This window comes from Peromyscus leucopus, chromosome 1 (assembly GCF_004664715.2).
Source record: "Peromyscus leucopus breed LL Stock chromosome 1, UCI_PerLeu_2.1, whole genome shotgun sequence".
NCBI classification, from domain to species: domain Eukaryota; kingdom Metazoa; phylum Chordata; class Mammalia; order Rodentia; family Cricetidae; genus Peromyscus; species Peromyscus leucopus.
In genome coordinates, this window is record NC_051063.1 from 124,379,010 (window position 1) to 124,399,438 (window position 20,429).

Below are 20,429 nucleotides of genomic sequence, written 5' to 3' on the forward strand. Positions count from 1 at the left end.
AAGCAAAATACGTCCCCAGACTGGCGTTGGCCACGGCCCCTAATGTGCAAACCTGATATACGCACCCCTATTTTCCTGGCCAAGACCCCCGATACCCAATTTGACAGCGCCCTGGGGGCCTCAGCTGGCTCCCTTGCTCTGGTGACTGATGAGTGGCCTCAACAGACTTTTACCAGACAGAATCGCACAGCTGACCAGTTAGGACAGGGCTGAGCTGGACCACTCTGCTGCTTTTGTGGAACTGGCAGGTGGAGGGAGAGGCACTGCTCTCTGGGAAAGAATGAGGCTCCTGAGTCAGGGAAGAAACTGACCCAGGCAGGCTCTTATCTTTAGGGAGCCACGACCCTGACAGGCTCAGGTGGCTCTGCTGGGGTCCAGCATTCTTTTCTACCCTGGATGAAACAAAACAGTTCCACAGGCAAGACTGAGCCTCGCCCAGTGGGGAACTGCCTGTGGATGGTGTTCTTCCTCTTCTGTGGGCAGGTAGCCGCTCACCGAGGGTGAGTAACAAGGGGCCAGGGCTGGGATGTAGCTGGATCGGAGAGGGTTTCCTTAGCAGCCACGAGGTCCTGGGTTCCTGGGTTCCACTCTAGCATTGAGGACAAAAACTTTCCCCAAAGGCAGCAAGTTGGTACTCTGGACACTCTTTAGGAGAACGAAGGGACGAGGGCTGTCTCCCACCCCTCCCACCCACCACAAGCCCTTCCCCGAAGCATCTCTGCTGGCCTTCCAGGCTGGAGGAAGGATTTTCAGATGGGCCCAAGAAGAGATGGAATCATAGGCTTGGGAGAACCCTGACGTGGATAAATCACTCCCCTCTATGATCCTCAGCTACATCCATCCCCTCACCAGTGATCTTCTTCTAGGTTCCCAAGGCTGGAACACCTGGAGGGCTGAAGGCAGCCCCGTGACAGAGACACACAAGAACCAGCTAACAAGTGACCAGGGAGATCCGAGAGCACAAGTGAGCAGCAGAGTTGAGTGTGGTCTTCAGAACAGCAAGAGGAGAGGTCCCTGTGCCAAGATGCTGTCCCCTATGGGAGTTGTCTTCTTTCCTGATGTGGCAAACCTTCCCAGGACAGGGAGACCAGAAGGTAAAGAAGAGTGGAGAGGGAAATGTGGCTGTACAAGGCAGTCTTGAGAGACAGTGCTCTCCAGGATGCTGATCGGAGAGGGGCAGACCTGGACCACAGTGTTGTGGGATATTTGTACACTGTGTGGAAAACATATTGCTGTGATTGGTGTAATAAAAAGCTGAACGGCCAATAACGAGGCAGGAAGTATAGGTGGGACTTCCGGGCAGAGAGAACTCTGGGAAGAAGGCGGAGTCACCAGCCAGCCAGAGGAAGCAGCATGAGCAGTAGAGATGAGGCAAGGAACCATGCGATAGATAGAACGTAGATTAAAATAAATGGGCTAATTTAAGTTATAAGAGCTGGTGGGGCAAGCGGAATCTATAGGCCAAGCTTTCATAATTAATAAATCTCCATGTTATTATTTGTGAGCTGGTGGCCCAAAGAAAACTCTGACTACTAGTTCTGTTGCTTCTCTTTCTGGGATGCAGGGAGGGCTTCACCTAAGGTTTCTGAGCCTAAGCAGCTATGGATATGGGACAGGGGCCATAGGCTCTAAGAAAGGGATAATAGGAAGGTATGAACAGTGACATGACCTTTCAGAGCCTTCCCACCAGGCCCCATCACCCAGATGATGGCTTTGCTATAAGGTACATCAAGGGTTCCTCCCACACGCTGCAAGTGTAGTGTTCTGGGCAGGCATACCACCAGCTGAATAGGACTTCCACAGACCACAGAGCACAGTAGAATCAGCAAAGAACAGGAGGGGAGGATCTTGAGGGGAAGTCGAGTACCAAGCAGAGAAGGCTCTGGAAGTACAGAAGAATTTTGAAAGAACAGAACCAGGAGCTCTTGAAAAGTGGGCAAACCCATCAACCCTGGCAGTCTGGCCTCATCTCCCGGCCTGGGCAGAGCAGGGCCACACCACTCTGCTCGGCTCCCATGGCAGACGCAGTGTTTAGCTGTGCATCTCCCAGAGTCCAGGACACTGGCAGTGCTCAGCACGCACCTCCTGGAGTGAGGCCTGTAGGAGGTTCGAGCAGAAGAGCATGCAGCAGAAGCTGCTCCCTTCCGCTGGGCAGGCTGCGCGTGGCAGGACCCGTGCCAAGCACTTTACATACATTATTTCAATAATCCTCTCTGGAGTCTTGGAGATGGGCCCCGTTGTTCTTCCTGCCGTGTAGACACGGATACAGGCTTAAGAAGGCCATGGCTTGCCCTCTGATGTGTCCCTGATAAGGGTAGTAAGCCAGTTTTCCCAGCCTGGCTCTCAGCACCCATCCTTAGGGCTCTCAACTGCCTCTGAAGAACCATGAAGAGACCAGCCTACGGGACAGAACTACACAGTCTCATGCTGGGCTGAGGTCACATCAAGAAGGGAGGTCAACAGGCCGACAAGAGGGACCCAAAGCAGCGGCCAGCACTGGGGCCACTCGGGCAGCCTTGACTCTGAATGCTGCTCCAGGTCGGAGGACGGGCAGCTGATTCATGCCAAGGGCCTTGTTCTCTGCCTTCAATGGGGTTTTGTTGACTGCATTTTGCAGGCCTACAGATTTAATTGCAATCTGGTTCATACACTGTTTCCAGAGCTTTTTAGCAGGATGCTTCTGGGGCTGGGGGTCATTAATAGCTCTTTTAATTGGCCCAAATAAAGGGGCTCTGCCTGACTTCGGTAGGCTGTGGGAGCAGTTTTGTTTTGTTTCTTCAAACAGGCCAGACTGCGAGGCCTAACTCCTGCTTTTGGCCCACATTGTGGCCCTGGAGTTTTCAGGGCAAAAGAACCCAAATTTCATGCTCTCACAGACTTCAGGCTGATTTCAGGAATCCACATGAATGCTCCCCGCTCCCACTTAAAATGTCCTGGGTCTTCCCTCCCTCTGCTAACCATCAGTTGAGGTCTTAAGTACCCCCTCCAACCTGAGGACTCCCAAGAACCATCAACAGGAATGAGAATTCTCTATGAGAGACCCTAGACACAGAATAAACTGAACTTTCCACTTCAAGGGACTTTTTGATCACAGACAGAGCCCATATCCCGAAGCGTCAGGTCCTTGGGGGATACTTGGGTGTGAATTCAGTTCAGGTGGTGGGAAGAGGGGTGTGGTCTCAGTTCTGTGTTGTCCCTTCCAGGCCTGTGTCAGAAGGCTGAAGGGCCCTGGGCCAGGCACCCATGGTCACCATGAGCCTGCCAAGAATGGGCACAGTGCCAGGAACATCTAACGAGCCCCCAGGGATGAGACAGGAACTATCTCAGGCCAGACTCAAAGGGTGAGCCTGTTCAGTCACCAGGGCATTCCCCCTTGGGGACTCCAGCCACAGGACCTGCCTGTACACGGAGGAAAGGGAGCGGAAGCAGGTATGAAGGAAGGCTCCTGTGGAAACCCAGGAAGTTGAAGCACCGGGGTAGCATGGTGGCCCAGTCAAATGTGGACGCACACCAGGGTTCAGGAGGCTGGGCGTGACTGAAACATTGCACACCGCGGTGAGGATTAGTTAGAAAAGGTCCCCACTCCCCTGGCAGGATCAGCTCCCAAAACACAGCAGAATTATGTTCTTGGCCTTCAGGCCCTTTCAACCCCTCAGCTGGAGTTTTGTACAGTGCACAAGACACCCCTTGTCCACCTGTGGCAGCCCTAAATGGTCACAAACTTGTGGAAGCTGGCTGGGTCCTGGAACTGTACAGTGAACCCAGGCGTGATGCTCTCCCAGGAAGCGGGGCCTCTTTCTTACTCTTTCACGTCTCCCCACCACTCCCGAGACACAAAGCCGGCTATGTGTAAGAGCTACTGTGGAAGTGGAGTCCATAGGGGCTTCTCTCCCCACCTTGAAGGCCCTGCATTTTTTCCCTAAAGCGGAGAGGGTCTAAGGGCAATGGTTCTCAACATGTGGGTCTCGACCCTTCCACAGGCGTCATCTAAGACCATCAGAAAATACATACATCATGATTCGTAACAGGAGCAAAATTACAGTTAGGAAGTGGCAAGGAAAATAACTGTATGGTTGGGGTCACCACACCAGGAGGACCTGTATTAAGTAAGGGTCGCAGCATTAGGAAGGTTGAGACCCACTGCTCTGGGGAGACACATAACGGCGGCAGCAGCAGCAATTGGAATGGCTCAGAGGTAACTTGTCTAAGGCAAGATGGGTGCCGTGCCTAGCTCGGAGGGAAAAGGGGGTCAGAGGGGGATGGCCAGAGGGCTCCTCAGGAAAAGGCATTCACCACCAATCTGATGGTGAACAGCTGAGCTCCACATGGCTGAAGGGGAACTTTGCCAGTTGCCCTCTGACCTCACTGACCTCCACATGTGTTGCGTGTGCCCACACACCCACACAGAAGCTAAATAAAAAATTAAAAGTAGCAGAGCAACACTCCTTGGTTTCAGATCTCAGTCCCAAGGAGCGGCAGTCAAACTAACACTCTGGAACCATCTCCACCCCAAGGAGAACCACCCAGTTCCAAGCAGGAGTGGTCCACATTTAACATAACAAGCATGACAGCAAACACCTGCTGAGAGGTTTCTGTACCAAGCCCTATCCTAAGGACTTTGCAAGGCTAATGGGTTGAGCCTTGAGCAAGGTGCTAATATCCCTATTTTACAGATGAGGAAATCAAGGCACAGAGAAGTTGTTTACTCAAGGTCACAGGGGAACTAAATGGCAGCGGCAGAACCTGACCTTGGACCACCAGTAATGTTTCCGATAAGATATTCAGATCCTGTCAGGAGCCTTAATTGAAGAGCTGGTTCTACCCTTTTGCAAATGGGATGTTTTTAGGGGTGGGGATGCTATAAGGAGAAAGAAGTCTGGTAGAGTTTTAGTCTGTAACCTCTAATTTATGCACATTCTGTTCTAACTCACACGTGACAGCTTGCAAGTTTGGAGGGGTCTGGCCAAACAGTGTCTGTTGGCACCTATGTGCCTGATGCCCACCTAATGCACCAAGTTTCATTAATTTCCCAAGATGGCATTGCAAGGTGGCCTGAGCCACCTTCGAAGAGGAGTAAGCTGGAGTGCAGAGATCAGGAGGTACTTGATGGGCTTAAGACCCAAGTCCAGCCAGGAGGTGGTGGCGCACACCTTTTAATCCCAGCACTCAGGAGACAGAGACAGATCTCTGGAAGTTGGAGGCCAGCCTGGTCAACAGAGTGTGTTCCAGGACAGCCAAAGTTATGCAGAGAAACCCTGTCTCAAAGTCTCAAAAATCCAAAAGAAAGACCAAAGTCCCTAGAATTCCAAAACTTGAGGGCCCCAGGAGAAGGTTCAGGGGCAATCAGATGAAGGAGAGTAAAAAGAGAAAGAGCGGAGGGCTGGAAACACAGGCAGCCGTAAAGCGACAGGAAAGGAATCCGGCCAACCAGGATGGTACTCTCAGGTCCCTCTAGTTAGGGTCTTTGGAACGTCAGTTTCCAAGTCCGGGTGTTTGAGGGGAAGGGTGGTGCTCTCCAGGTCGGTCAGTCAGAGATGGCAGGAAGGAGAAAGACCTGGTGCCCACCCGCCCCGCTTTAGGCTCTGCAGTGACCGTCTGAGAATACCAGAAGCAGAGTTTATAGCACGGTCAGCAGCAGTACCCTCAGCCCTGTGCCATGGGTGACTCTGTGGTTGGCTCTGATCAGCATCAAAGACAAGTAGATGAGTAGGCGGGACGGCCAGCACCTGGGGCCCCCAGACAGTGCCGAGCGTGCCCCCTCCTAGGAGACGAGCAGCAGCAACAGAGCGAGTGGCCGGCCCTCTTCAGGTCCACATAGAAAATGGAAGAAAGGGGCTCTCGGCTCCCTAGCTTCCCTTCCCTCTCCCACTGATCACAGCATTTTGAAAAGGGAAGGGGTCCTACTGGATCTCAACCCCTCCTTTGTCGTGGCCACCCGCACCATCCACCTCGCGGCCCGAGCTCCCCTCCCTCGGCTGCGCCCCACAGCACTCACCCAGCGGCACACTGATCCGGGGGCCAAGCGCCCGCGTCCTCGTCGTCCGCAACAGCAGCAGCAGTGGCGGCAGCAGCAGCAGCCGCGCGCACAGCAGGGTGGCGGAGCAGCTCGCCCGGCCCATCCCGGCGCGTGGAGCTCGGACCGCGGCAGCCAGCAGCGTCCTTCGGCTGGGGCTCAGGTTGCTTAACTGAAGTCGCTAGCTGCAGCCCCGCCCCGCGGCTCGGCCCCCGAGTCCTTCCCTCGGCCTCCGCCTCCGGACCTAGGGGGGCAGCAGGGAAGACGGTCACGTGGGGCGGCTGCACCGCAGGATCCTCTGCCCAGATTGCTGAGGAGTGGGAGTCCCGCGCCCCGCCGCAGGGAGGAGGGCGCGGAGCAGGAAGTCGGCGGCTAGGCCAGCCTCCTGGCTGCTTCTCACCCAGCTCTTCCCCCTTCCTCCTTCCTGGGCGCTGGAGTACAAGGGGCGCCGGATCGGGTCACCGAGCTGGGGCGCACGGGGCGGAGCAGAACCTTGGGAACTGAGCTCGGAGACTGAGGGGCGCGCAAGGCCGCTCGGGGCCACTCGGACCCGCCCTCCTTCCGGCTCCCGGGGACCCTGCCGGACTCGCTGCCTACACATCCCCACCCCCTGCTGCCGGAGCTGTGCATACACTGGGACTGGTGGCTTTCCAGTCTTAGTTCCGCGGGAGGTCTATGCATGGTCTAGAATTTAGATACTCTGCTGGGTTGTCCATGCTTAGAATTCTGTCCACGCGAACCCCGGGGGCGGCGCAGAATTAGTTCAAGTGGGATAATAGGATTTCATGGGCTGCGCTGCCAAAGAGGCTAGACCTTCCCCACAACCCGCACGTGGCTGAGCATAGGAAAGGATTCCCTAAGGATGGAGTAAGACGCAAGAGGTATTCATACCCGCAGGTACCCCGACCTGAGGTCAATTTGGTGGATCTTAAGAGAGGGAGAAAGGGAAATAAGGAGGTGGGAAACGGGAAGGAAAATCAACAAAGAGAGAGCAAGGATTTGGAAACCCGGTTCAGCTTTTCCTGGGTGCATGAATAGGATTAAAAACTTGAAAATCTGTGATCATTGTTCTTGTGGCAATGAGACCATTTCACCCAGAATTTTCTGCAGTTGTCAAACAGCCACTCTGCACCTGCTGCCAATATCAGCAGTCTTAAAGCAACATCTTTGTCCTCCCATCCCCACCCTCAGAGTTCCCCACCCTCTCTCCAACAGGTAGAGGGCAGTCAGGGTAGACAAGAGCTGTTGGTTCCAGGTCTCCTTTCTTACAACCAGACTTCTTCATGTCCCACAGTGTCTGTACCGTCCCCACCCTGACATCCTTTTATAGTCTCATGTCTTTTCTCGTATTCCTCATATCCGAACCCACTAGCAAACCCCAAATCTGAAAGTTACTGTTTCCCTACATCCCATCGTTGCTCTCCTGGCTACACTAAGGGTCCTCTTCCTGCCGCTTCCCTTACTCCTATAATCTCTTCTCAACATGGTAGCCAGAGTCCTTGAAAATGAAAGTCAGGGGCTAGTGACATGGTTCATTGGGTAGATTCTTGCTGCCAAACTTGATGGCCTAAATTCAATCCCAGAATTCATATGGTAGGAGAGAATGCACTCCCATGAGCAGTATCTCAGTGTAGCTTTGAGCCTTTCCTGGAACTCACTCTGTAGCCCAGGCTGGCCTCGAAGTCACAGAGATCCACCTGACTCTGCCTCGTGAGTGCTGGGAATAAAGGCGTGTGCCACCACCGCCCGACTCTAAAAATAAATTTTTCAAGTCAGCTGGAAATGGTGGTAGATGCCTATAATTCTAGCAGTTGGCAGGTGGAGACAGGTGGACCAGGAATTTGAGGGCAACCTCGGATACAAAACAAGTTGGAGGCCAACCAGTGCTACATGAGGTTCTGTCTCAATAAATGAACAAATGAATGAATGAATAAAACCTTAAATAAATAAATGAAAGAAGCCAGGGCACAGCTTTCCTCTGCTCAAACCCCCGCCCCCCAACACGTGGAACGGCACCCATATTTTATGTAGGCAGGCCTTCAATAAACACTGGCTGAAGGGAATGACCAAGTGAATGAACAGAATACTCCTCCTCCTATCAACAACCCAGAACAGTCTCTCGACACCAATTCCTACCTAGTGAAGAGTGCCCCAAACCTGAAATTATGCAATAAGCTTTTTCAACCGAACAGAAGACTTCAAAACTATCTCTCTTAAATCTATTGGTTTTGGCCCAGATTTCATCCCACAGGCCATTTTGAATATCGATTCCATTATCACACATTTGGTGCCTCCCTCGTTTTGAGTCATCGTAAATTTGGCTAAGTATTCCTTAGACCTTTAATCAAGTCACTGATAAAAATAATGGGTGTGCAGACTTAGCCTCCAGATCTCGGTTTCTGCACACCACTCCCCTGGAGAAGGAGGACAGCGATCTCCACGGAGGATGAAAGGGAAAGTGCAAGGCAAAGAGGACGTTTTGTTGGGCTGACGACCGACCGTGGGGGCTGTGCCTAAAGGATGCAGAGGCAGGTTGGTGACCGCTTTGATAGGAACCAGCTGGATGATACTTTGGTCATCAATGGCATAAGTAATGGCTTCTAATGCATCAGATTGAAATATAACCCACTAGTTCATCGTGTGACTCAGAGAGAAAGGGAAAGAGAAAGAAAGGGAAGGAAACTTTTCTTCATGGAAAAATGCTGCCTGGTGAGTGTGGAGATGGAAGCAAATTTAGCAAAGATCTGGCTGGATTTGTAAAGACTGTGAGGAGACAATGTCTAACGTCTGTCCCACCAGTGACTTCTGCAAAGGAAAATGTATCTCTGCCAAAGAGATCTGGTGGTCACCATCTTAGCCAAGGGGTCAGGAGAAAACATCATCTGCAATAGGAGTGTGACCTATGGCCCCTCCCATCCGGTGCCACGAGAGATTCACATTCTCAATCCCGTCCGTGTTCCTACCAAAGGGTTGAACCCACAGCTCACAATGAGAATGAAAGCGGATACATCCAGCGTGGAAAGCATTCTACAATGACGAGCCTGGGCTCGTCAAAAAGGTCAATCTGGTGAAAGTAATAATAATAATAATAATAATAATAATAATAAATAGCAAAAATAGGGGCAGCTTGTGGTTAAAAGACGAAAGATAAAGATATGTGAACTTTGACACAGTTTTAGAGGGAAAAAAAGTGTTGGAGCAACTAGACCATTTTTAATGTGCATCGTATATTAGCGACAATGTTGAAGTCCCGTGCTAGGTTGAAAACATACTATTTACCAGCTACTTTAATGTTCATTTTCTTACTTAAGAACATGAAATTTCTTGGGTATGACAAAGTCTCAGATTTGGGAGATAACATTTTGTTGTTTTCAGAGGTGATACACTATGATGTCAAAAACTATCTTTCAACAATCCAGCAAAAACGTGTGTGTGTGTGTGTGTGTGTGCGTGTGCGTGTGCGTGTGTGTGTGTGTGTGTGTGTGTGTGTGTATGAGCATAGTTGGCAAAATTTGGTTAAACTATGTAAAGATTTGTGGATGTCTTGGGCCAGTCTTTTAGTTCATTTAGGGAAAGAAAAAAATGAGAAGTGTTAAAACAGTGTCCAATGACAGGCCGGAAGAAACTTCCACAAGGGTTATAGTGACCAATATTCTTTTTTTTTTCTTTTTCTTTTTTCTTTCTTTTGTTTTTTGAGATAGGGTTTCTCTGTAGCTTTGGATCCTGTCTAGAACTCACTCTGTAGCCCAGACTGGCCTTGAACTCACAGAGATCCGCCTGGCTCTGCCACCTGAGTGCTCCTTGTAGGTTGAGCAATTGACTACTTGTCTTCCTCACTACATAGTTCCACCCACATTTTTCACCATATCCATAATAATATTACAAAAAAAAAAAAACATTTAAAAACCTTGACTAGGACTGAGGAGATAGTTCAGTAGATAAAATGCTTGTTACGTAGGCTGGAGAGATGGCTCAGCGGTTAAGAGCACAGGCTGCTCTTCCAAATGACCTGGGTTCAATTTCCAGCACCCACATGATGGCTCACACCTGTCTCTAACTCCAGGTCCAAGGGATCTGACACCCTCACACAGACATGCATTCAGGCAAAACACCAATGCATATAAAATAAAAATAAATTTTAAAAAATGCTTGTCATGCAAGCATGAATACCTGAGTTTGAGCTCAGAACTCTGTGTGTGTGTGTGTGTGTGTGTGTGTGTGTGTGTGTGTGTGTGTGTGTGTGTGTCTGTGTGTGTGTGAGAGAGGGGGGGGGGAGAAAAAGCCAAGCTTGGTAAAAACACATTTGCAATCCCAGCACCGAGGAGGTGGGAGCATGCAGATCCCTGCCGCTCCCTGTTGGCCAGCCTAACTTACTTGGCAAGTTCCAGGCCAGTGAGAGGCCCTGCCGAAAAATAAAATAAAATAAAATAAAATGGCTCCTGAGGAATGGCATACAAATTGTCCTCTAGCCTCCATACACACATACACATGTGCATCTGAGCCTCATATGTGCACACACATACCCATGCATCTGAATCTCATATGTGCACATATATATCCATGCACGTACATACACCTGCACACAAAAGCCTCATCAAAAATCATTTTTTGCTAGCTACGCACCTGCTTTCCCACCCTGCTCTAGAGTAGGGCCTGATCTATGGCTACCTCCTCAATTAGCATTTATTGAGCGCCTGAATCTGGGCATCAGTAGCTCCTAAAGCTGCAGGGGATTGGTCTGCTCTTGTGTCTTGGCAACAAAGCCTTGTCTGATGGCTGTGCTCATCCCTGAGGAGGCAGGGGCTGATGCAGCCTCTCGTGGTTGTTAATTATATCCTGCTCATGTGCTTTGAAAGTATGTCTTCCGCCAACTGGGCAGCAAGCCCCTAGGGAACAGTGACAGGTCTTCTGTCTTCTGACCCCTCCCCCATGCCTAGCAAAGCACTCCAGTAGGAACCGCACAGCGCTATCTACATGAGGGTCCCTGACTCTTGGCCTGGGGAAGCGCCCTCCAATCCATGAACATGGCAGCCTTGTTCCTGGTGGGCTCCACTGTCTCCTGTTAGTGAGCTAATGTGGTTTCTGATGTGCTCTCCCAGACTGGAAAGAACAGAAGGGAGACTGACAGAGAACGCCCTTTGAATTAACTTCCTGTAGGCTAAAGAGTGGTTCCCAAGCCAAGGATGTGTCTCCTGTTCCCCTCTGCCACTCTTGGATGTAGGCAAGTGTTTTTCAGCCAGATGTCAGCGTTTACAAAGAACTCAGGGGGGTAGCTTGGAAAGAGAGTACAAAAAAAAAAAAAAACAGAACAAGGAAAAAGCAACACTTCCTCCATGCCCCGGGCTGCTAGATGAAGTCATCCACAAGTTGTTAAGTCTGGCCCACTGTCCACCTTCATTCTTCTTCCCATCCTGTCTGTCTGTCTGTCTTTCCCCTCCCCACTGCCACACACAAGCTCACCAGTGCAAGGATGAGAGGTAAAATGTTCATAAGAATATATTATAGACACCAGACGCCAGGCGGTGGTGGCGCACGCCTTTGATCCCAGCACTCAGGAGGCAGAGGCAGGCGGATCTCTGTGAGTTCGAGGCCAGCCTGGGCTAAAGAGTGAGTTCCAGGACAGGCTCTAAAGCTACACAGAGAAACCTTGTCTTGAAAAAATTAAAAAAAAAAAAAAAGACACCAGACAAGCCAGGTGGTGGAGGTGCACACCTTTGATCCCAGTACTTGGGGGCAGGGGCAGGAGAATCTCTTGAGTTTGAGGCTAGCCTGGTCTACAGAGAGAGTTCCAGGACAGCCAGGGCTACAGAGAGAACCCTGTTTCGAAAACCTAAAAGGAGCTGCTGTCCAGACAGACTTGCCGTGTGGTGAGAGATGTCAGAGACCAGTGGGCACATGCCTCCTAGGCAGATGAAGAAACTTTAGAGATGACAGACAGATTCTATATCTTGATCTGGTGTTGGATTTTCAAGTGTGTACAAATGCTAGAATGTACTGAGCTTTACGATCTTAAGATCTATGTCTTTTGCTATAGTTAAGCCTTTTGTTTTTAGATAGCGTCTCACTTACATAGCCCAAGGTGGCCTACTACTTGCTCTGTGGCCCACACTGGCCCTGTCCTCTGATCTCCTGCCTCTCCCTCCCCAGTGCTGGGAATGCAGGAGTGTGCCCCTGTGCCCCGCCTATATTTTATACCCATTAACAAAGGGAGAAAAGAGATGGGGGAGTGAGGAATGGACCGCGACTGTAGAACCAAATGGAAGAAGGACAAACTGACAGAATGACAGGCGAGAGGGACTGAGGGGAAGAGGAAAGAAGGGAAGGAAGAACGGAAACAGAAACCGAGCAGACATGTCTGCCTGTGGCCTAGCTTCTCTGCTCCTCAGAGCCGGCCTATCACACACACTCATCCTTCCGCCTCTGGTGCAGCCTCGGCCCAGGCGCAGGCAGGAGGATGTCCCTGAGCATGCATGAAACATGCCACAGGGCTCTTGCCAGGTCTGCCCCCTCCGACTCCCACCCAGGGGAGCAGGGCTCCACACTCCCACAGTTCTACTCCGGAGTTGGAGGTTGTTGGCTTGCGGGGGAGGGGCCTCCTGCCAAGCCCAGTGGAGCTTGAACCCAAAGGTCCCACCCACCCCTCCTTGGGCAGCATTCAGGCTCCTCCCACTCCTCCACCCCTCCCCCCACCCCTGGGTGCTGACTGGCAGGCTGCCTAGCAAGGTCTCGCAGACGAACTGGCTGTGGCCCAGCCAGGACCTGGCTCCGTGCCACCATCCCCTCGTAGCCCCAAGCTCTCCTCTTATGCCAACCTGCAGCTGCAGCTCCGCACCCTGCCCTGGTTAGGCACGAGGCTGTGTCTCCTCCCCCGGGGCTGGGCAGCAACCCAGCTGCAGCAGCCATACATTTGGATGAGGAAGTCACAGTCGCTGACCCAGTCCGTGTGTGTGTGTGCTTTTAAATCGTCCAATGCCTGCCAGATCCCGGGAGCCGGGCACTTCCCTGGGGCAGGCAGCACCCTCTACTGCAGAGGGCATCCACCCCGGGGTGGCCACTGACACGGCCTTCAGTTCTCTCGGGTAGCTTTCCACAGAGTCTGGAAACAAATATAATCACACAGCCTCATCTCCTACCCAGACCAGCAGCCCTCCAGCGGCCCTTGCTGCGCTTCCCGCCCCCACATACCCCGTTTAAGAGTTCAGTGGTTGAGCATAGAGAAGAATTCATCACTACCCATTACGTATGGGCCTTAAAGGGACCCTCTAGCTGTCAGCCACTTCTCCTGTGGTAGAAATACTACAGTTCTTTATTGGCACCATTAGGGGACATGGTGAGATAGCATCTATAAAGCCACCAGCAGCATGGCACACAGTGAATGCCCTACATCCCTGACTGTTAGCGCCTCCCTAGCTGAAAGTCGCCCCATGGCCTCAGCCAAGTGTCCCATCTTAGAAGCCCCTTCCCAGCACTCCCTCGGCTTCAGCTGCCTCCTGCAAACGGTGCTGAGGCTGCAGCTCACCTGGGCAGAAGGAAAAAGCCTGCCCAGCCCAAGCCTTGGGTGTGCCTACTGTGGCAAGCAGCCCACTACACGGCACCGCCCCCACTGGGCCTGTTAGGGCCTGAGCTGGCCACTCCCTGGGAGGGGATCCCCCACCCTACAGGGCTGTGGTGCAACCAGCAGGGCTCAGCCTGTCCCTGCCCAGGCAGGGTGGAACATGAAGTTACCCCGTCCTTCCTTTGCTCCCCTACAGAAGTTCAGGAGGTGCCATCTGAGCCTACAGGGCTGCCCAGTCAGGGGGACTAGCCTGGCTGCTCCCCGAAGTGGTGACTGATCATCGGCTCTCCAACTACGGCCACCCACAGGTGGAAGGAAGGCAGGTATCCTGGGCCAGGCCAGGCTGGGGTCAGAAGGTAAGGGCCCAGTAGCAGAGTCTCAGCTTCCAGTCCAGCTTATGAAACCTTGTTCCCGTCTCAAGATCTCAAGTCAAGAAGCCGGGGATAGGATCACACCTGTAATCCTTGAGAGGCTGAGGCAGGAGGAGGCACTGTAAATTCCAAGGCCAGCCTAGGTCACAGATTGAGTTCAAGGCCAACCAGGGCTGCTTAGAAAGACCCTGTCTCAAAAGAGTAAACATTTTAAACTTTTTGGTTTTGTTTATGGAGAGAGGGTTTCTTTCTATAGCCCCGCACTCACTCTCTAGCCCAGGCTGGCCTCGAACTCACAGAAGTCCGCCTGCTTCTGCCTCTTGAGTGCTGGGAATAAAGGCGTGCGCCACTACCACCCTGCTAGGTTTCAAAGATTTTAAAAACCTATCTCCCAATTTGCCATCAAGTTCCTTCCCTCTTCAATCTACTCCAAGCCCTGAGACCCCTTTTGAAGGCCATGCCTCTATCCTCAGGAAACCAAGCTTCCATCCCGGGGTCTCTCCCTTCCCCCTTCCTTCCCAGAGGAAGAGCTCTCTAGCTCCCAAGTTTCTGTCATCTTAAATCGCCCTGGCTGACACAGCTCCCACACAGTCTTGCCCTTGGCTGTCATACTGAACTGAGAGAGTAAACAGGGATAAGTGTGTCTTAGGAGAGTGGTGGAGCTGGAACAAGAGTCTTGCCACCGATCTCCTACAATACAGCAGTGTCTTGACAGGGTGGCCATTTCTAGGAATGTTCCACCATGGCAGTATGCAAATATGCCACCCTAAAGAAATGGTATCAGGCCCAGTGGTGGTGGTGGTACATGCCTTTAATCTCAGCATTTGGAAGGCAGAAATGGGCAAGTCTCTGAGTTTGAGGCCAGCCTGGCCTACAGAATGAGTTCCAGGACAACCAGGGCTACCCAGGTACCCAGGGAAACCCTGTCTCGAAAAACAAAAAAACAAAAAAAAAAAAAAAAAGAAAGAAAGAAAGAAAAAGAAAAGAAAAGAAAAAAAGGAAAAAGAAATGATATCAGGTGACACACTCACAGATGGTATGAGGTACACTGTGAGACACCCCAGGATCTCTGGGGCTTGAACCCAGAAGAAGGAGCTCTTAGTAAGCTACGTGCCACTCTCCATGGCTTTCTGAACCCCTTAAAAGAGCAACCACAGATGTCCACCATGACGCGGTGGTACCTCACCTACGCCTTTCACCACAGCCTGCAGCCAGTGCAGCAGAGCAGAGGCCTTCCTCCCCAGGGGATTCGGGGCGCTGGGAGCCCTAAGGATGATGCGCTGCTGCCGGGGAACAGGAAGCAGAGCTTTCATCTACTTTCAAAAAGATCCTTGTCAAGGCTGGAGAGAGGGCTCGCTGGTTAAGAGCACTTGCTGCTCTGGCAGAGGATCCGGGTTCAATTCCCAGCACCCACGCAGAGGCTCACAGCAACCCCTAACTCCACTTTCAGGGGGTCCAACACCTTCTGAACTCCACAGGCACAAGGCACAAATGTGCTTCACATACATGTGGCGACACACACAACATACAATTAAAAAAAAATCCTTGTCAAGGCCTGGGGATACAGCTTAGCTGTTAGAATGCTTGCCTGACATGTCTTTTCTCTCACTTTTTTTTCTTTCTGTTGTCGGTTTGGGTTTTGAATTTTGTTGTCTGTTTTGTTATTTGTTTTTCCAGACAGGGTTTCTCTGTGAAACAGCTTTGGCTGTCCTGGAACTTGCTTTGTAGACCAGGCTGGTCTCGAACTTGCAGAGATCCACCTGCCTCTGCTGGGATTACAGGAGTGTGCCACCACCTGGCTTGGTTTTGGTTTTGAGACAGGGTCTTACTATAAAGCCTAGACTGACCTTGAACTTGACCCAGACAGACCACAAACTTTACGACCCTCCTGCCTCAGGCTCCTAAGTGCCGGAATTACAGGTGTGTAGCACCACACCCGGCAATAACCATTTCTTTAAAGTGCGTTCACCTGCAGAAACAGGGAATTTACAAAATCAGCCTTTATCCGGTAAAAAGAGAAATCTTCCTTCTTTTGGAATAGCTATGTGACCTCCACAAGAAGTACTTGGCAAACTCCCCCCACCTAAATCACACTTGACAGTTACACAGGTAATATCTTCCTTCGCACTGACTGTGAGACATTCTGCGGATCTTTCCACATTTATTAACTTTTAATCCTCAAAGCAGAGGCAAATCAGAGTTATTATATTATGTTCCCACTACACAGATGACAGGCTGCAGGGGCTTGCTAGGGCCACACGTGTGCCAGGTGAAGACCTGGGGCCAGGGATCTGCGGTCTCCAGAACTCACGTTGGACACTCTACCAAGAAACAAAGTTTCAACCTGGTTTTGTCTCCACTTGCAAGCCATCTCCACTTGTGATGATGCAAGCAGCTGTCTTTTGTCCCTCCCTCCCTCCTTCCATTCATCCATCACGGTTTCTCATTGGCTGGCTGCCTTCTAAGCGTGGCTCAAACTGATGAAATGACCAGAGTTGCTGCAGGCAAGGACTTCATAATTCATCACCATTCATTAAATGCTTCTTTGCAGAGACTGCCTGCCCATCCTGGACTCCATATCTTTAGACACTTACACTCGCTCATTCCTTTGTCCCTGACAAAGGTAGTCGCCAGGGCAAGCCTGGTGAACTCTAGAAGGACTCCCAGGCAGCACAGACGAGGTCCTGCTGTTTTCAACGGATTTCCGGAGCTGCTCCTCAGGGCTCCTTTCTGCCCTGGGCTCAGGTTTCCATTAAGGCACTCATTATGCTGCAGTAAAGCACTCATTTACACACCTCATCCCTCTCTTCCCATCCTTCCCACAAGCTTCTTGAGTGCAGGTAGCAGACCTACCTACCTTGGGTTTTTAAATGGCCAGCCTCAGGGCAGAGCTTGGAACTAACTAGCAGGCAGCCAGTAAATGTTGACTAAATGAACAAATGCATTTTCTGCTCTCAGGGACTGTCTCAAAGCATTTCCAAGTGATTCATTCTATTCATTCCTGGATCCCTTTTTACCTACCTTTCTCTTATTCTTTTCAAAGAGTGTGAATAAGAAAAGGCACCACCCCAGGGGGGAGGGGTGGGGGAGGGGAGGCCATGGCTCCATTTCCTTGCCTTAGGGCGGCCCAGGGTTTTCGCGCTCTCCTCATCAGCTCTGCACTAGGGATGCTAGGCTGGAGGGAGGTTGAACGTTTGGCTCCTGTCAGATACCACAGTAAACTGAGGGTCCCAGAGCCTGGGCATGTAGCTTGCTTGGTAGAATGCTTGCTTAACATGCACAAAGCTCAGGGAGTCCCAGCACTGCGTGGAACAAGTCACGGTAGCGCATGCCTGCAATCCCAGCACCCAGGAAGTGGAGGCAGGAGAGCCAGAAGTTTAAGGTCACCCTTGGTGACATAGAGGTCAAGGCCAGCCTGGATTACATGATACCAAAATGGATATCATGGTTTACAATGTACATAATAAGACATATACAGTAAACTACGATGGGGACATTGCAGATGACCGGAAGATGGCAGGACATGGAGGGTTTTGCCCCAGGCAGAGCTGAAAGTCTTCCTGGTGCATAGGTCTTGTGCTCTGGGATTCTCTCTCTCTCTTTTTTTTTTTTTTTTTTTTTCATTTGGTTGCTTGGTTTTTGTTTGAGACAGGATCTCATGTATCCCAGGCTGGCGTCCAACTTCATGTGTCTGAGGATAACCTTGAACTCTTAATCTTCCTGCCTCCACCTCTCAAGTGCTAGGAAAGATGGGGTACCACCATACCCAGCCCTCACCTGTTATCATCATCTCCATCATTTCCCTTTCATCCCGTGGATTAAATCTAGGGCCCCACACAAGCTACTAAACACTGTGCTCTACCACGAAGCTTCACTGGCCCCATCTCCACCATTTCTTTTTTTTTTTTTTTTTAAATAATTTATTCTTGTTTTATGTACATTGGTGTTTTGCCTGCATGTCTGTCCGTCTGTGTGAGAGTGTCAGATCTTGGAGTTATGACAGTTGTGAGCTGCCACGTGGGTGCTGGGAATTGAACCTGGGTCCTCTGGAAGAGCAGTCAGTGTTCTTAACCACTGAGCCCTCCCTCCAGCCCGCCATCATTGTTTAAAGGGCATTTGTTTATTTACATGGGAGGGAGGAGCATGTGTTTCATGTATGCAGAGGTCGGAGGGCACTTTCAGGAGGCCATGCTCTGTTTCCACCATGTCTGAGCTGGGATCAGATTCAGGTCATCAGGCTTGAGGACAGGCACCTTTATCCTACCAGCCATTCCGCCACACACACACGCCCCACGTCATTTTCAGGTCACCTGTCATTAAGAGCTCAAGACCTTAAGTGCAAAAAGATGTAACTCTTATTCCTATGAACTTCAGGGGGAAAAATCACTGTCAGCCACAGTCTAGGAATCAAGAGACCGAGTTCAAATCCTGACCTTTCCACCAATTTACTGAGTCACCTCGGGATAACTGAATATCTCAGTTATCTGGACCCACAGTTTCCCCTGTGAAATGCAGGGAAGGGAAAGGGTGATTCCTAAATCTCCAGTTCCAAAGCATCCAGTTCTTACTGCAGTCGACCCTTAGAATGCTTCTCGATTCTTTTTTCTTTCTTTCAAATTATTTACTACCTTACTTTATGTGTGTTTGCGTATGTGATGGCCATAGCACGTGCCAAGCTGCGCGGGTGCTCTCTTTCTACTGTGTGTGTCCTGGAAACAGAACTCCGGTCCTTGGGCTTGGCAGCAAGCGCCGATCTTGCTGAGCCATCTCACCAGCCCTTCCTGTGATTCTTAAATAACATATTCACATGACAGGTGAGGGAATGTGAACAGAGGTTTGACGACCTTCCCGACGTGACCCAGGCCTCCTGAGCCTCTGTGCGAGGCTAGAGCAGCTAAGGAGAGGCGAAGGCCTCATTCCCAGGACCCCGACTTCCTCCCTCTCCTGGCCCTTAATCCACCTTGTTGTTCAGAGAAGAAAGAAGCCATGACAAAGGCCCTAACTCAGAGGTCACAACCACAAACGTTCGGAGGAGGAGCCCAAGGCCCTTTTCCTAGTGATTTTCCTCCGGGCTCAGGAGTAGGGGGCGGTGTTGAAAGACACTGTTAAAGGATTCGCGCGGAGGCCCCCGGTGGCCATGGGAACGTGGGCCCAGCCTCCTGCGCTGCCATGGCAACAGGCTCCCCCACTGGCCCCGGCTGGTGCCCATCAGAGCGCGCAGGTGGCGCCCTCTTGGGAGAGAGGGGCGGGAGGAAGGTGGGGGGCGACGACGAAGGCCTGGGCTTGTCGTGTCACCCCCAGATCTCGGTTCCCACCTCGTCCGGTCCCCTACCTGGAAGGAGTTACCCCCCACGACAAGGCTACTTCCGCGTGGCCGCGAAGTTCCACAGACTCACTCCCACTGCCAGGCCGTCCGGTCGCCGTCCCTGGGGACCCGGAGTGTATCGTGAAAAACCTGCGTCCTGCGCGGTGTCCCCGGAAATGCTGGGCTGCAGCCAAATCCCGCCCCCACTCCGCCCCGCCCGCCCGCCCGCCGTTTCGGGAATTGTCCGGAGGCGCCCTCCTTGGCTCCGCTGCCGCTGCACGGCGGTCCCCTAGCCTGATCCAGCTGTTCTGGACACGATGCTACCCCACGTCGGGCCAGAGCCCACACCAATGGCTCTGCCGCCCACCTAGGCCCAAGTTCCCTGGGTTGCACCCTCCCACTGACCTTGGCTTGCTCGGTCGGCCTCGCTGGTGGTCTTCCTAGCTGGAATGCGCTCCTGTCTGTGGAACTGGAACCCAGATCCACTAACACTTAACTGGCCGTGTTCGCTAGGGCAAGTGTCTTAACCCCTCTGAGCCTTCGTTCACCTGCAAAGTGGGCATGGAACCAACAGGGACCTCAGCGTCGTGGTGAGAAGCACACACCTGGCACTTGGTCAACTCTCAATAATGGTAGTATTGTTTACAGCGGAGGCAAGGCAAGAGAGCGGTGCAGAGTGGCCTCTGAAACCACTCACGGCTCTGCCCGTAACCTGCGACCCACAGAGTTGGGAGAGGCGAGCGAAGAGATAGGAGTATAAATATAAACAGCGCTTATCAAGTGACCTTGGCCCGGCTCTCTTCAGCCCTTGAGTCCGGGTTCTCCTATCTTCCAGAAAGGGACAGCAGCTTTCTGGGCGGTTCCTGAAATAACCAGTTCTGGCCATGTAAGTGGCTGAGCTGGCCAGAGCTGGCTGGTTAAGAGGCTGGAGACGTTAATGGGCCAAGGGCCAGCGCTTCCGGGGCCAGATGAGTCCTAAGTACATGGTCTTTCTACCTCCTCAGGAAGAGCTCCAGCAGAAAAAGAACACAGTGGTTATTTTGACACATCTACAAAACGGGTTACTTAACTAATGTTTACTGCAGGAAGGGTGGAAAGTAAGGCCACCCCGGGGTGGGGGATACTCTTGTGAATTTTGAAGGAGGAAAGGAGAAAGGACCTTGAATTTCTGATTCCCCTGCCTCC

The 20,429-nt window shown here is 51.7% G+C and overlaps 1 protein-coding gene across 4 annotated transcripts in view; it reads right to left on the reverse strand.

The window, feature by feature from the left end:
- Sema4b (semaphorin 4B) overlaps positions 1–19,961 on the reverse strand; it is a 41,884-nt gene extending 21,923 nt beyond the window's left edge. Inside the window, exons 1-3 of one of the 4 annotated variants that reach the window (XM_037198072.1) lie at positions 19,650–19,961; positions 19,272–19,365; positions 5,996–6,257 (exon numbers count right to left, since the gene is read on the reverse strand). In XM_037198072.1, coding sequence (XP_037053967.1) covers positions 5,996–6,119 — 124 coding nt within the window. In that variant the 5' untranslated portion in view covers positions 6,120–6,257; positions 19,272–19,365; positions 19,650–19,961. Of the gene's footprint in view, positions 1–5,995; positions 6,258–6,413; positions 6,737–19,271; positions 19,419–19,649 lie in introns of those variants that run through there. The other 3 variants (XM_028873739.2, XM_028873737.2, XM_028873738.2) reach the window with 3 other exon arrangements.
- Between the last annotated feature and the right edge of the window lie 468 nt (positions 19,962–20,429).